Here is a 17,382-nt window from a genome sequence, read left to right on the forward strand (position 1 = left end):
TCTTTCTTTCTTTCTTTCTTTCTTTCTTTCTTTCTTTCTTTCTTTTTTTCTTTCTTTCTTTCTGAAAGACCACAAATGTTTGAACCTTCACAAATGCTGCTCCTCTTTCTAATAAGCTTCAAACATGAGGACAGATAGTGTTTTCTTACTTCATCACCATATTTTATCTTTTTCAATCAAATGTTTTGGTGATGTTCTTTCTTATTTTGGGGGCCAGATCACCAGTGTGCTATGCATTTCTCTGGGACTACAACCAGGAAGTTAAAGTGGCCAGCCAAGAAATGCACAGCTGAACATCTGTGAGATACATCAGAGAATATACATTTCTTGAAATTGTCTGCTGAGGCCAATAACTGGCCTCAACTGGTACAGAATAGAGCAGTCAGCCATGGGCTGGACCATTATCCAGAGCAAATGCAAAAGCTGTCATCCATATGATGGAGTTCAGCTTCATTTGAACTCAGTGAAGATTGGAGAACTGATGTTTTTTGAGTAATTTAATGTTGTCCTTAGCCTAGGTACTGTTACATTCATGAATGTTATTTATTTCAGTTTATGCAAGTATGTAGTAGAGTATTATTTACATTTTTTATAATAATTTGTGATCTCTTTTATTTTTCATTTTCTCTTCTTCCTGTATTTCAGGCCCATTCACAAATTATTTGGCTCATTATTTGTTATTATAGTGGTTCATATTTTTTACTACAATGCTTCTGTGTGTTTTTAGGCATTGTAATATTATTTGACCATTTGATCTCTTTGGGCAGGACCAAAAACTAAGAACATGATAGTAATTTATTAAATTACATATTTTTAAAATCTGATTAAGCTTTGTTAAACTTTTCATCTTTTTCCCAATAGTGAAAAGCTATGTTCTCTACATCACCACGGGAGCATCTCCAGGCTCAGGAACAGACGCAGATGTGTATGTCATGCTGCAAGGCATTTTGGGAGATACTGGCAGGCGAAAATTAGTCAGAAAAGGAGATGATAACTTCACTAAAGGAAAGGTATACTTATCATTTATGTATGATATTTTGCACTTTTATAGCTCAGTCCAATTCATATGGACTGAATGGAAGTCCATGTGGGATAGTCTACAAAGTCCAGTTTGCAATGCTTTGTGATTGTGTTATCTGTGTATGAATATATCTATATGTATCTTAAGAAGAAAATACTGATGTTTATGCAACTGATGCTAACAATACTGAAAAGTAGTAAAGTGAGTATATCAAGTACTTTTAGGTTCAATGTTGCAAATATCGAAGGTCTTCAGTTGCACTCCAGTGGCTTTCTTGCCTATTTGCTTGACAATATAGAGACTTCACTTCCATTAATACCTGTTTTCTTCCCTTGCTAGTCTCCAGGCTGAGGCTCCTTTCCATGGCTTCTGCCTGCTCACTGCCACTCTACTCCTTATTCTGGCTCTTGCTCCCTCTGCAGACAGGCAGCCACTGCCCTCCATAGATTTTATAAGTCCACTAAGAGAGTCATTTCTTCACAGTGCAGGAGAGAGTCTCTCAGCTCACAGATGTAGACCAAAGACCAGCATAGCTGATAGAGATGCATTTGCCTGTAGCATTGTCAGTATATGCATAAATTAGAGAGAATTTAGCTAGTAAATGTTTTGTAGAAATGTGGGCAGATTTATGGCAGAAAGCATGTCTCTGATGTAAAACCTACTCCCTTTTGGAAGCCCTGGATAAAGGAAGTGAAATTTTCAGTTAAAGTGAAGCTAAAAAGTTCACTACAGTTTTTAAATGTGGGGTTAATGAAATGTTTATATTTTCTGCAGACCTTTATTTTAAAACAAATTTGGAGGTTAAAGCAATGAAAAAAAAAAAAAAAAAAAAAAAAAAAAGATCCTGAAACAAACATTAGTTACAGAAAATTTCAAATGGAATAGCTAAAATTTAGAAAGGAAACACTAATGTCTCATAACCAGAAATGCAGAACATATTTTGCAATAAAGAGTGCTGTCTATTTTCCTTATAGTGTGTGCACCATTCTACCTTTGTGAGCTCTCAGTGAATACTGTGATTGTGGTAGTCTTTTGAATTAGAAGTATCACACAGTAAACTATTTCCTTCTGCAGGTGTCAGCTCCCAAGTGAATGACAGTTTCTCTAAGGAAGCAAGTTGGCAAATCAGCTTAGACTGATAACCAAAGCAGAGGCATGATATGTAAGGTTAGGAGTAGCTCAGTTCCTAACTATTCCCAGCTTCATTAATTGAATGAGAGTTGAAAGGGGTCATTACCTTGCTGGGTTAGACCCATTTGAAATGATTATTCATAAGAGAAGTGTGTAGTGGGTTTATGTGGCAAGGTTTTGGTAGCAGGGGGCCATAGGGGTGGCTTCTGTGAGAAGGATCTAGAAGCTGCCCCATGTTTGGTAAGGGTCCCACTGCTGACCAGAGCTGAGCCAATAAGTGATGTTGTTTGCGCCTCTGTGAGAGCAGATTTAAGACAGGGAAAAAAAATGCTGCACCACACAGCAGCTGGGAGAGTGAGAGGAGTGAGGAACAGCCTCTCAGGTGCCAAGGTCAGAGAAGAAGGAGGGGGAGAGGTGCTCCAAGTGCCGGAGCAGAAGTCCCCTGCAGCCTGTGGTGAGGACCATGGTGAAGCAGGCTGTCCCCCTGCAGCCCATGGAGTACCACGGTGGAGCAGGGTTCCACGCTGCAGCCCGTGGAGGAGACCACGGTGGAGCAGGTGGACCTGCACCAACGGAGACTGCGGCCTGTGGAAGACCCCTGCCGGAGCAGATTCCGGGCCGGACCTGCAGCCCGTGGAGAGGAGCCCACGCAGGAGCAGGTGGCCTGGCAGGAGCTGCTGCCCATGGGGGACCCAGGTTGGAGCAGTTTGCTCCCGAGGGATGGACCCTGTGGTAAGGACCCATATCTGGAGCAGTTCTTGAAGAGCTGCTGCCTGTGGGAAGCCCACGCTGGATCAGTTCAGCAAGGACTGCATCCCGTGGGAGGGACCCCACAGCACAGGGGACGAGAGTGACTGAGAAGGAGCGGCAGAGAAGAATTGCTATAGACTGACCATAGCCCCCATTCCCCCATTCCCCTGCGCCGCTCGGGGGGAGGAGGTGGAAGAGGGTGGATGGGGGGAAGGTGCTTTTGGTTTCTTTCCTTTGTTTCTCACTTCTCTAGCTCGTTCGTAATAGGCAATAAATCTTACTATCTCCCTATGCTGAGTCTGTTTTGCCCATCACAATAATTACTGCGCGATCTCCTTGTCCTTATCTCAACCCTTGAGCCCCTTTCATCGTATTTTCTCCCTGTTCCTCTTTGAGGAGGGGGAGTGAGAGAGCGGTTATGGTGGAGCTCAGTCGCCCACCCGAGCAAAACCATCACAAAGTGACAGAGTTTAAATCTTCATTTTTAAGGGATTAAATGCTTGTGGATGAGGGTTCTCAATTTTCAAAAAGACATGTTTTTCTTTCCTAATTTTGAAATTCATATTACAGTTTATTGGTAAACAATATTTGAGTCATATGATGTTAGAGCTACAGTACTTTTGCTAGCATGGAGTAGTGAGTTACTGTAAGTTTTATTGGATTTTTCCTTAAGTCTTAATTCTATGAGTGTGCACTGAAGTTTTTAATCAAGAGGGACCGGGGATGCACATGCAGAAATGTTACCTAGTAGAAAAGAGATTAACTACGAAGATGATCTGAAGGATGTTTTTATAGTGTTTGCTTATACTCCTCTATGGAACAGAATTTTCCTTTTTTTACAGAGTAAGAGGCAGAGCTGGCATGTACCCCTCTCTTGTTTCGATATTTGGCATTTTATAGGAGCGGTATGTGAATGCAATGTAGTATTATGCTTATAAGTAGATATTAGCACAGGAATATTTTAGGGCCAAAAAATAAATTACTTGTAGATAATTGACAGAGAAAGTTAGAATTATAAGTCTCAATTTACTCTTTGTTCAGTGAAAATGAACATATTTGGTTAATTGACAAAGACGAAATTGTTTCTGCAAGCAAGACTCCTGCTTTTGCAGCATTTTCTTCATGGCGGGTTTTGGAAATTTCCCAATGTTTTCTTCCCATTATAAGTAATCTCCAAAAAGACTCTCAAGTGTAGAATGTTTCTTTCTGAACCAGCCCAATCACATATTGTGCTGAGCACCCCTGCAGTCAGAGAATCTGGACTTGGTGGTTTAGGGGATTTTGGCATATAACAGACATGGAATTTGCATTCTGAATCTTAACAGTTGTTCTGACATTTTAAAATGTGCTTTTCCTTGCAATAATTTTTCCCCTGACTACACCGTAACAGCTAGTGAACTGGAACAGTGTTTCTGTTAGAAATCACATCGAAATATGCTGTTAGTCCCACAGAATGTCAGGGCTGCTACAAACAACAGCTTAGCAATGCAGAAATGCAAGAAATGTTTAAATATTCAGAGGACCTTGCAGAGGGTTGGAGGTATACTTCTCTCATTTAGCAAGTCTTTTATTTGCATGAGCTCAATTACGTGATAGTTAAAGAATGAATTATCTTCTTACATCTGAAGTTTCTTTGTGTCTTTCTAAAGTCTTTACATCTGCAAAACCATTGGAGAACGGTTAAATAAAGTACTGTGCATGAAATTACTAATTCACCAGTAAACTTCCTGTGGCTCAACCCATGTCAGAGAGTAACACTTCACCGAGACAGCTTAGCTTCTGGTGATCCATTTAGAAAAATAAGTATGAAGCCAAGTGCTGCAAGAGCTGTATTCTTTCAAATTGCTATGACACTGATGCCTTGTCTAATGTTCTCCTAAAAACTACAAATTTAGACAAAGCAATCTCATTGCACTTCTTCATGCAGTTCAGGTTTCACGAATTCCTAATACTATTTATTCATACTTCATGAGTCAGTTCAGTTCTGATAAATGTTACCTGCTATAAACACTTTATTGAACCAAGTATGCTCCGTGCAGACATTTTGTAAAAATCTAGACCCAGCTGTGTGAAATCATCTCAGCCTTACCATATCTCCACATTGCTTCTGGCACCCAAGGTTTTGCAGCTAATGAAATTCTTCCTGCTTCTTTTATGTGGTCTTTGATAGACTTGCTGTATGTTCTGTCATATGGTTGTGAGTTACACATAAATTTCCTCTTTGAGAATGTGGCTTTTTTCATATCAATTCAATCAAAGTCCATAAACTACACTGAATATGTTATGACTGATAGTTAAGTGTTTTAATCTCTGTTTGAAGAAAGTGGCCGGTATTAAGTACTCTATGTTACTGAAACAGTAAAATCTTTGTGAATTTTTACTTCATTCTATTAGTTGTTGAAAAGATATATCCTTTATCCTGCCCTATATTTAGACATCAACTGCTCAGGTTGGTACCATGGTAACTGCAGCACATACAAAAATTGTCAGTGAGAGGTGACTGTTGGTGTTCAGTTTCTGTGCTCACTTACAGATTAACCATTGGCAATTTTAAAAATTACTTCTGTAAAAAAATCCTAGTGACAGAATACACTAAAAAGGGCACGAATGGGGGACAGTGTACTGTGGCCACTATAAAGAAGTCAATATTTGTCTGCAGTGTACACATCACATCATGAATACTATTATTGTATAAATGCAGATAAACCATTCTCTTATGGAAAGTGTACCTGACATAATGATTAAACAATTGCAAAATGCCATTGATCCAAATGTATTAATCATAGTGACAGGCTGCTGGCCAAGATACTGTAGTACAGAAGCTAACAGTAAAATGATCTGGTCATTGAGCAGAAGGATTATACAGATGGAAACTAGGAAAATATGAAATACTGAAGGAGAGACTGGTGGAGGTTGTCATAAATAGTGAGGAGAAAAGCAGAAGGAAAGAACATAACTAAAGCATTATATATTATATAAGCCTAGGAGACAGTGGTAAATATCTGAGCCATGTGTGGTTCTTAGCAATACCTCCAAGATGGTATTTCACAGTCAGTAATTACAGTCAGTTAGTAATAAACTTGTAGGAGGTTCACATAGAACATACCATTGCAATCACAGTTTGTCTACAGATTCTGCATCTGGGATAGGGCAATTCTATACATATATAGACTATATATAGACAGACTGTGTGATGAGAGGCTGGAGAGCAGCCCTGTGGAAAGGGATCTGATGGTTTTGATCAATGGCAAGTTGAACATGAGTCAACAGTGTGCTCTGGCAGCCCAAAGGGCCAGATGTACCCTGGGGTGCATCAAGCATGGCATTGCTAGCTGGTCAAGGGGAGTCCCACGCTGCTCTGTACTGGTGTGGCCTCACCTCAAGTAATGTGTGCAGTTTTGGGCACCACCAGATAAGAAGGACAAAACTATTTAGAATGTGTCCAAAGGAAGGTTATGAAGATGGTGAAGAGTCTAGAGGGCAAGACGTATGAGGAACGGGTGAGGTAACTTGGTTTGTTCAGCCTAGAAAAGAGGAGACTGAGGAGAGACCTCATCATGGTCTACAGGTTCCTCATGAGGGGAGCGGAGGGGCAGGCAGGGTGTTAGGAAAACATTCTTCACCATGGGAGTGTGGTCAGGTGCTGGAACAAGCTCCCCAGATAAATGGTCATGGCACCAAGGCTGCCCGAGTTCAAAAAGTGTTCAGACAATGCTCTCAGACGTATGGTCTGAGCTTTGGTTGGTCCTGAGTGGAGCCAGGAGCTGGACTCAATGGTCCTTATGGGTCCTGTTCAACTCAGGATATTCTATGGTAAAACAGAGCATTAGATTAGAGCTGTGTGAATAACAGTTTTGGTTTTCTGATGAATTATTGCAAGACAAGAAAAAATATAAAGATCTGCTGCCAAAAATTAGAAAGTAGAAAAAATTAATTTGCTCTAAAATTAATTACTTGGGGGGTTGCTCTCTGTCTATATAGAGCTGCAAAATAAATTTTACAGTTTTAAAGATGAAATACATCTCAGAACTTTAATTGCCTATAATGTACGCATTCATTCTAACATGACGGTTTGAGTTTATTCTGCAGAATAAACTGCAGTAGGAGCTTCCAGGAGGTGGTTACCATATTTGTTTGTTTGTTTGTATGTTTGTTTGTTTGTTTTTGGATATTTATCTTAAAAATGAAATGAGTTATCCCCAGGGGGTACCTTCTGCTTTCTCAAAACTATGGGGAAATTTATTGTCTTACAAAGACTTTAGATAGCAAAAAATAGGTGAGTGAATTCTATGGTGCATTTATTTCATTAATTTTTAGGAAAAAAAAAAAAAAGAAAAATATAATTTTGAATAAAATACATCTGAGATTATTATCCTGATTTATCATAAATTTTAAAAGAGTCTGCTCAATCCAAGTCTGCAGTTTTCAGCAAACAAAGTATTTAACCACCTTTCCTCAGTGCAACAAGAACTGAATTTACTTTAACGTAAGTTAAATAGTTTAGAAAAATTACCTAATTCAGTTTTAACAGCTTCTAGTGACGAAGGGCTCATCTAGTTGAAAAGTTTTTTCAAAGCTTAGTTATCTTTTTTTTGAAGATTCACACTATTTTGTGTCTAAATTTGTCAAGCTTTAACTTCTTAGGCACTGGATTTTGTCACAGTTTTGACTCAGCCTGGATAGCTCTCTTGCACCAAATTTCTGCTGTCTTTGACAATTTTTATGACAATAAGCAAATCCCTATGCTTGTCTTTGACAACTTAAATAGATTAGGCTGTTTGATTCACTGGAAGGCAGGCTTTCCAGTGATTTATTAACTCCCACAAATCTTTTCAGAGGACTCTTCAGTTTAACACCCTACCTCTTCAAGTGTCATAACTAGCAATTGTTTTTACATCATCTCTAAAATCTTCTTTATCTCCAACTAGCTCATGAAAACATTAAAGAGCACAGGTTATGAACTTGCCTCACTACTATACATCTGCCTGAAAATATTACCCATTTACAGCTGCACTTGGAGACGTACCAGTTAGATGCTTTAGAGTCCCATTATCAGCCAGCTTAAGTCCACATGAGAGTCAATAGAATGTTGGATTGTGATGTCTTAACCAAAACATTATACAACCAAGTGGGTTATTAAAATTGAGGAAAATTATATCATTTCTGTTCTCTTTACCTGTCAAACCAGATCTCAAAACTGGACTGTTATTAAATCAGTCCAACAATCAGGCTGCATCAGATCCATATGAGTTTGACTTTGTTCAAAGTGATCTTTTTCATGTCTGTGTGTATTTTTATTTTATTTTAATTTCTTTGGTGTAATATAATATGTGTTTACAGATTTGGATGTGGCTGATGCTACTGTTTTCTGTAGCATTTATTCTGCATTTTATTAAGTGTACTATACTTGAAGCCTGATTGAAATGCCTTTTGCAACCTAGTTAAATTGTTATAGCTGCTGATTATTATAAAGTACCACTATTCTTTCCTATTCCTATTGCTGTTCTATGCATAAAAATCTGTTTCAAAGAGATTCTACTCCAGTTATACTAAGCAAATTAACATAAGGTCAGTTCTAGGGCAGGTATTAATTTTATTTTATTATTTATATTTACTGCCCCTATTCTTTTATTTACTCTCAACTAATCCTGTTGAAAATGAATGAACCATGATAATTGTAAGGTATCAGAAAACTCAGATTATGCATTCATTGTAATTTGGGCATTTTTTCATATAAACATAAAGTTTTTAATGAATTTCTGGATGAGGATTTAACATAAAAGAAAAAAAAATGCTTGCAAAAATATCACAGGTTTGTATTTTTCAGATGTGTGGAATCCCCTACTTTTAAAGAAACTTCTGTACAGAGCACAGATTACAAGATGCTAAGGGCACAGTCAGAGTTATTATTCATCCTTCCACTGAACTGGGTGAAGATATTACTGCTACCAGTACTTGCCATTGCTATTGCTTACCACCCAGTGTTTCCACCCCTTGAGACTGCTGGCAAAGTAGCATACATTCAAACATTTTATAGTTTAAGCAATTAATGTCATTAATTGTTTGGGCTTTTCCACTAGGTCTATCTTGATAAAATTTGGCTCAACACAAGCTGGTTTTGTGGTTGTAGCTGCACAGCTAAAAAGGTGATAATCTCTGTTTAAGATAAAACAGTGATGTACAAGCAATTGGGACCGGATGGTGAAGTTCAGTTCAGCACAACTGGAAGAGATGATGTGACCAGAATCTGAAAAGTGTTGTATCAGCATAAGTTATTTTTCTCATTTGTCTCCTGTACAGGAATGTTCAGACACTTTCTGATTCTGGTCACATCATGGGCTTTTATCTTGCCTCCCAGTGCTAAAACTCATTTGACTTCTGTGGAGTTTCTCCATATTAACAAGTGAGATCAAAATAATCAGACAGCAAATCAATAGGTTTGCTAAGCTTAATAGAAAAGGTCCTTTATCTAGACACTACCTCCTTTTCCAATAAAAGCCTATTAAAATGATAGTAACATTAGCAGTATGGGAAATCACTTGTGCATACAGGTTGATGAAATTAAGCATATGGTGTGTCTTGACTTGCCATTTTCAGTTCTGCTGGGAATATCATCATTAACCAACCATCAGCTCTCAATACTGAGCCTATAAAATGATTGGCATTTTTAAAGGTAAATATTGCATAGTGACTGTTCAAGTGCTTCTTCTGTTACAAGAGCTATTGCAACTGCTACTGATATGTTGCCAGCGTTGACATTGAAGATCACTGAATAAAGCCAAACTCATAGATTAAAATTAAATGATCAGAACATGGGTCCAGGGATAAAAAGAAACATTTGAATATGAGTTAATGAAAATTAAACTCCAATTAGTTTGAAAAGGTTGCTTGCATTATTCTTTTTAAGGATTTTTTCAATATTTATTTTCTTATCTAAAAATACAAAAAGTGTCAATTCTGTTTTTTTGAGAGGAGTTTTTCTGGGTCACAAAGGATATATGATGCAGGCTCTTACATTGCCAGTCTCAGCTGCTTAGTCTTGGAGAATATCTTTCTTTTTCCAGGCAGTGCTTCTTAAGAAAATTTAGTGGACTGTACATACACACAAATAGTTTCAAGACTATTCTGAGAAAATTCCATATAAACTTTTATGAATTAGAAAATATTATTATCAACATTTAACGTTTTTTTTTTTTTTTTTTTTTTTTTCCATTCAAATGCAATTTGCTAGTAGTAACTATAAAAACAATTAACATTTTTCTCGAGGGTAAAATTAAAAAGTTTTAATATTCTGTAGGTTTCCCTGTCTTCTATGTTCTCTCTTTCTCTTTCCCTTTTTTCAAAAGAATTAAGAGGTCCCCATCTGTAAATCAGATAAGAGAGTATTGTGTGACATGCAAGACCTGTCAACAACTCATATCTTTCTTATTATTTATGAGTATTCCATGGTCTTAAATGAAGCCTACAAAAATATTAGCTAAATTATTAATAATGACTGAATTTTTAAAAATTGTAATGAAATATATGTCATAATCTGTCACTTTGCAGACAGTTTACAAAAAGTTGATTAAGTTTGGCGAATAAATCGTCTCTAGCAAATTGTTCATCTATCTAACAATCATAGTTGCTGCTTTTTTCAATTCACTTTTTTTTTTTTTTTTTTTTGACTCTTGACAACACATGAAGAGAAAAAGTAATCTTGTCTGTGAAGTGCATTTACCCCAGTTGGCACAATTCCCAATCTAGTTAATAGTTTTTCAGATTGTAATTCATTAGATGGGTGAATTTTCTGCAGAATTTACCATGGATTTCTGAGATTTTACATGCTTCAAAATAGGCGCTTTTAGATTAAACATTGGCAAATGCTGAGGTAGTATGTCTACTGCAAACTGAATGTTGAGTTTTCACAGATGGTTATTCAGCCAAAATATATCTTTCATACATTGCCAATATAAAATTTGTGTTACCTGTGGCTGGATTAGGTTATGAATAACCCCAAATATGTGCTGCACCTGAGTTATTAAATGCTTTCAGATGCACACTAGAGATATCAGTGTACAAATAGTTCAGTACTTACTGTGTGAAGAAATTTCTAGTTTAATAAAGTTTACTAGCAGTCAAGCAGAATGCAAGTCAAACTCAACTAGCCTACATTTTAGGAGATAGGAGATAGCACAAATCTAGTAGTGATCCAAAACTGGATCACTGACAACAGATTTTTTGGAGATGGTGATGGTAGTGTCACTAAATTAGTCATCTTGTAGAGAACTCTTTTCTCTTAAAAAGAATTCTATTTTAACAAGTATTCTAATCTGACAGAAACTTCTTCATATGTTTCCAATATAGTAATTCTTGTACTTTGTATTAATATATTATATTAATAGATCTTATATTATACTATAAGATCCTATTAATATAAAATCACCATTTGCAAGAAGAGAGGAGAATTTTTAAGATAAATTTTGACATTTGGAGTCTTAACATATTTCTTTACTAACAGAGACAGGTCTGTATGCTTCTTTGTTGAGTTTATCTGTGGTTTTCACCCATGTTTTTCGCCTATGTTGGGCCCAAATTGAAACAAAAAGTTCCAGCAGAGTATAAGAAAACACTTTACTGTGAGGGTGACAGAGCACTGGAGCAGGTTGCCCAGAGAGGCTACAGGGTCTTCTCTGGAGATAACCAAAACCCATCTCGATGTGATCCTGTGCAACATGCTGTAGGTGACCCTGCTTGGTAGGGGGCTTGGACTTCATGACCTCCAGAGGTCCCTTTCAACCTCAAACTTTATGTGATTCTGTGGTTTTGTGATGTTCCATCTCTGTGTATTTTTAATACAGTTTATTTTTTAAGGGTAGCAAGCCTACACTTACTGAATATGCTTTTTCAAGCATAATGCTGTATCTTTACCAATACAGTTAAAGACAAAATAAGACAGGGATCAAACTCGTATCACAATTAAGGTAAATTAAGAATTCAGATTAGTGGTATTCAGTCATCAAATAAATCCAGTAGATAATAATATGTAATTGTGGTGTTGACACTAAATGCTGCTTTTTTTGACTTAACTATGAAAATGTAGAGGAGTCTCTTTCCTTAAGGTCTCACATTCTATCTAAAATTTCAGCCCTTTCAATGTATTTGCTCTGCTGCTGAAGTGCATCATTATCCTGAAAACCTTCATTTCCATCTTACACTTTTGCCAGTCTAAATTCCCTGAGCAGCTGATAACCTTGAGTCATCATAAGGAAGTACAGCAATTCAAGTGCCTGTTTAACACTTTTTCCTTAAAATCATTGTCAGCTTGCTGTTCTCATTTTCCTCTTTCACACGATAACACAGAGGTGACTTAGTAAAAACTGATGGTTAGATGATTGCACCGCAGCAGCTTTTGAATAACATTGTTTTTCAGTCTAGAAGAAGCCACTGAGTAAGTCAACATCAGGTTAGTAATTATTTTTAGGAAAATATTGAAGACATTGTTCCCAACATACGTATTTACATGTATATATTAGTGAAAAAATAGGAAAAAAAATCTAAGCTTTCCCAACAAGAATGTATCTGAAGAAAAAAAGTTTGCAATTTTTCTGTGGTTTATTTATATATATATATTTCTGTATGTAATATATATATATATATTTCAAACTGCAGTTTCAAACTCAATATTTCAACTCATGGAGGGTCTCATACTTGGCAGTATTAAGCAAAGTATCACCAGCAGGTCGAGTGATGATCCTTACTGTCTACTCAGGGTTGGTGAGGCTGCACCTGGAGTACTGGATACAGTTCTGAGTCTCTCAGTACAAGAGAGACATGGACATACTGGAAAGAGTATAATGTAGGGCCACCATGATGATGAAGAGACTCTCCTGTGTGGAGAGGTTGAGAGAGCTGTGACTGTTCAGTTTGGATAAGAGGAGGCTCAGGGGGAACCATATTAGTGTCTATAGGTACCTGGAGGGAGAGTGCAAAGAAGATGGAGCCAGGTTCTTTTCAGTAGTGCTCAGTGCCAGAACAAGAGGCAATTTGCACAAACTGGAACACAAGAGGTTCCATTTAAACAGGAAACACTCATTTATTGTGAGGGTGACTGAACACTAGCACTAGTTGCTCAGAGAGGTTGTGAAATCTCCCTCCTTGAGGTCTTCAAAAGCTGTCTGGACATGGTCCTTGTGCAACCTGCTTTATGTGTCCTTGCTTGAGCAGGGGGTCGGACAATATGATCTCACTTCCAACGTCAACCATTCTGTGATGCTGTGATTATGTTGGAAGCTGGTCAGGCTGCTCTTGGTGATACAAATCTTTCATCAGTTCTCCACCTCGAACTTCTTGCTGATGGTGCGAGGTCAGTTTTTCTCTGTTTAGTCCCTGTATAATCCTTTGAATAAAGATTGTTACCGTGTTGGTCTGGACAAGCATTTTCAGGGTGAATTAGACAAAATCTTCATAGGATTCAGTTATCATTATTGTGATACAATCTCCTCAAAAACATATTTATAACTAAATCATGTAGCATGTTCCATCACAAATAATGCTAGTTTTTACCGGTTATGAACCTTGATGATAATTCATAACTCTATAAAGCAAAGCATTTGGAAGATCTCTATGCCAAGAAATTATTCTCTTCTTTCCAGCTGAGAAAGTAGGTGTGAGACACAATCAGCCAAAATCACATATTGTGGCAATATTTAATATCTGACATCTCAACATTTTCTTTAGGGATCCTTCATGAGTCTTATCAACATTAAAAAAAAATAAAAAATTGTGGACTTTTTGATATAAGGAATATTAGAACTAATTGAAGCTTATAACCTTTTTCTAATATTCTCATTAAATTCAATTATTATTATAACTAATCCTATATTAATTCAAATCTGGGACCAAGCTTGTCATTCCTTCCTCAGAGAATAAAATGTTATTTCTGCCATTCTTATCCCCTGCATTTCATCCCTCAAAAGGGAGACATGGCTAGTTTATCTTATTGAAAGTAAGAAATATTTAAAATGGAGTTCCACATCTTTAGATGTGAAATCTGGTAAGGAAAATCTCTCAAGAAGTGAGCATGAACTGTGGATTGGTCTGTGTAGGGAAGTGGAAGTTTTCTAGTAGTAGATTACAGAATCACTGAGGGAGTCCCGCTTAATGCAGGAGCTTTGCATCTTTAAACTTGTCATCTCTGGTTCTGTTGGTTATTTATTGAAGTACCAAAAAAAAAAAAATATCCTGATTCTTCTCTCACTTTTATATTTCAAAATACATTGTTAACTTAGTTTGATCATTCTGTTTCTCTATTCATGTCTTTTGTCTTTTTGATTCTGAATTTTCCAGGTAGATGTTTTTCAAGTAGAAGCAGTAGATATCGGGACTCTGCAAAGGATGGTGGTTGAGAAAGGAAAAGGCTCTGACTGGCTTCTGGAGAAGATTACTGTGAAAGAGTTAGCAGCTGCTGGGAAAGAAACGTTGTTCATGGCTCAAACATGGCTTAAAGACAGACGTGATGGAAAAAGTAACTCAGTAACTCTGAATGCCACAGGTCAGTATTATCTTGAAACTATCGTTTGTTAAGAAATTCATTCCAAACTGAAGAATGCACCTATGTGATTTGCTTCTATAAACAAGTTATGGTATAAAACATTTCAATAGAGCATGTTTTACTTCTACTTTAAAAAAGTAGAAGTAAATCACACTTTTTAAAGCTTCAAATGCTTCTGCCTGCCATTTGATAGGCATAGGAAAAGTAGGGTAGATACTAGGGCAAACCGTTTTTAAGCAGTGGAGAATATGTCACCATTGTATTCAGGAAGACTGTTTAATGTGATTTATGCCACAGTGTTAGGGTAGTTTTTCCCAGAAACTGGGCATACGTTTGGCTGATGCCAAGTGGGGACTCCTGGAGCAGGCTTCAGATGGCTGTTGAAGATCTCCAAGGAGGAGACTCCACAGCCTCTCTAGACAACCTGTGTCAGTGCTTCATCACCTGCATAGCACAGAAATGATTCCCAATATTCAGAGGGAGACTCCTGTGTTCCTGTTAATGCCCATTGCCTCTTGTCCTGGCACTGGGCACCACTGTGTGTATGTAATGTATATTTAGTGTATATAAGGTTATACAGTATGGTTTTACACACACACAAGGAAAATAGAAGGGGAAAAAAAAAAAAAAAAAAAAAAGCTTTTGATTATTTCTCCAAGAATGCATTGATTTGGTAGAAGAATATTTTATTATTATTATTATTATTTTTTTCTGTGAGTTTTTTATAGAATAAATGGCAAATCTAAGCTTGGTTGAAAGTGGTTGAAAGAACACTTTGGTCTATACTGTCTGTACCAATAGATATAACAATTCATCTATACCAATAGTAGTTTTGGTCTTTAGCAAGTCCCACTGAAACCAATGAGAGCGGCTGTCAGTGGGAGGAATATCGACTCCTAAAATGGGCATTAAAAGCATCCCATTAGTTCTGAGCATAAATTGTATATATGAAACAGAAATATCTTAAAATGAAAAATACTTGAATCTTCAGGTTACAACCATTCCATAGTAAAGTGCTAGCTGTAGAGTCAGTTCTTTAAATAGACTGATATGTAGGAGATGGTGTTTAAGTAGAAAATTACATTGTACACTTCCTAGTTAAATCTTAATCAAAATGATACAATACTTAGTCATTTGCCTCACTAGTCATGAATGCAGACATTTATTATCATTAAGACATGGTTTTACAAAAGTATTAATTTGGTCTTCAATCTTTTTTAATTAGAAATTCAGGAGAGGAAGAGCACTTCTGCCTGGCCTTTAGGAAAAGAGCAAATGAATTCAGGTATAGCTCTCACAATTGCATCTACTGACTTATTCATCGGTTTTGAAATAATAATGTAAAAATATTTTCATCACAATATGGCATTACATTTACTGGTGCTGATATTACTTTCCCTTTTGTAATAGTAAGAAATGTCAATATAATTACCGAGCTGATCTGCACCTAAATGCTCCCCATGTAGACTAAGACACATTTTAGGAATATTACCTCATGTGCCTTGGTTAACATATGAAATCAGGAACACCTTCTAATCTTTTTTTTTTTTTTTCCATTTTGTTTTCCTTATTTTATTTGTTCAGAAGGCAGATGGAGGATTTATTTCACAAAACATCAAGAAGAAACAAAAAAAGACTTTGAAAAGTTGTCAGAAAATATATCCAAGTTGGTTATGGTTTTTTATGGAAGCAACGGCAAGTCAAATCCGGTTTCCATGGAAAACAAAGTGGAACATCAGGCTAAGAACCAAATAACATATGATGTAAAATAATATATAGATTTGTCTATATTTTCATTTTCTTTGATTTTCCTTTTAAAGAGAGAGAATCATATACATGCTAAAAATATTGCAGATATTATTCTTTAAATATTCAAGAAAAGCAGCATTGAAATTTTGAGTTGCATACTTCATTTTTAAGTTTTGGATTTCTCAAGTTCATGATGATCAAGTATATTCTTTTTTTATTATTTTTATGTCAACAAATTGTCATAGTTAATAATGTCTATCAGTTTAAATGACATCAAGTATTTACATTTAGATATCAGTGTAGTCTGCAATTTGATTTTGATAGAATAATTATAACGAATGCCCCTGGATTATAAAGCTAATTTTTTGCCATAAGTGCCTAAAGTCAACCTGGTTCTGCTGCCTTGGAACTCAGTGGGACTTACAGAACCACTACTGATGCAAATGGGGCTAGGTCAATGCTGATCCCCAAGAAGAAAACTTCCTCACTTCCTTTAAATACATATGTATCTATGTTTATTTTTGGATGCTAACTCATAGTTTTTTTGCTTCCTAGATACATTTACCATCTGATTTGGGAATGGTTTATAAAGTGAGACTTGGACTCCAGAGTTTGGAAAACAGCATATCACAGTTGTCTCTTCATCACTTTAAAATGCAGAACACATCCACCCTGGATACCTTTAGCCTGACTATAAATAAAACACTTCCTCTTTCTCTTAATGGAGACAGATGGATTGAATTCCCTGTAGAATGGCCATTAAAAGAAACACTTTCTGGTAGGTATAAATGTACATTAAGGTAGTAGAGTGGTACAGGACGTTAACGCATCCTAATATTACAATTGGAATCTTTATCAAAACAGAAAATTTTATTGTATTTATTTAATGATAACTAAAGCCTGGATAAGAATTGTAAATGTGTGAAGGAAAATGTTATCCACTCAGCTTAACACCTGTGTACCATAAAGTGTGAAATGCAATGCTCACTTGATTGCATAGAAAATTTATTATAAGATACATAGAATAGTGGTAAGAAATATTGCTGTCTTGCAATATCATAATGTTTCTGTTCTCTTGTATTTAGTCCTCAGCTGCTCATATTACTGACATTAAAAACACAACTTTTTAAGCTCATTTTCTATTAACTCTCTCCTTTCCTTTCCTTTCCTTTCCTTTCCTTTCCTTTCCTTTCCTTTC

The 17,382-nt window shown here is 36.5% G+C and overlaps 1 protein-coding gene across 4 annotated transcripts in view; it reads left to right on the forward strand.

Moving 5' to 3' along the window:
* Positions 1-17,382, forward strand: part of RP1 (RP1 axonemal microtubule associated) — a 217,760-nt gene that overhangs the window by 184,043 nt on the left and 16,335 nt on the right. For all 4 annotated transcript variants that reach the window (XM_035318571.1, XM_035318573.1, XM_035318574.1 and 1 more), the window contains 5 exons: positions 862-1,010; positions 14,231-14,435; positions 15,661-15,720; positions 16,020-16,198; positions 16,740-16,962. In XM_035318571.1, coding sequence (XP_035174462.1) covers positions 862-1,010; positions 14,231-14,435; positions 15,661-15,720; positions 16,020-16,198; positions 16,740-16,962 — 816 coding nt within the window. The remainder of the gene's footprint in view (positions 1-861; positions 1,011-14,230; positions 14,436-15,660; positions 15,721-16,019; positions 16,199-16,739; positions 16,963-17,382) is intronic.

The sequence above is a fragment of the Oxyura jamaicensis genome, chromosome 2, assembly GCF_011077185.1.
Source record: "Oxyura jamaicensis isolate SHBP4307 breed ruddy duck chromosome 2, BPBGC_Ojam_1.0, whole genome shotgun sequence".
Lineage (NCBI taxonomy): Eukaryota > Metazoa > Chordata > Aves > Anseriformes > Anatidae > Oxyura > Oxyura jamaicensis.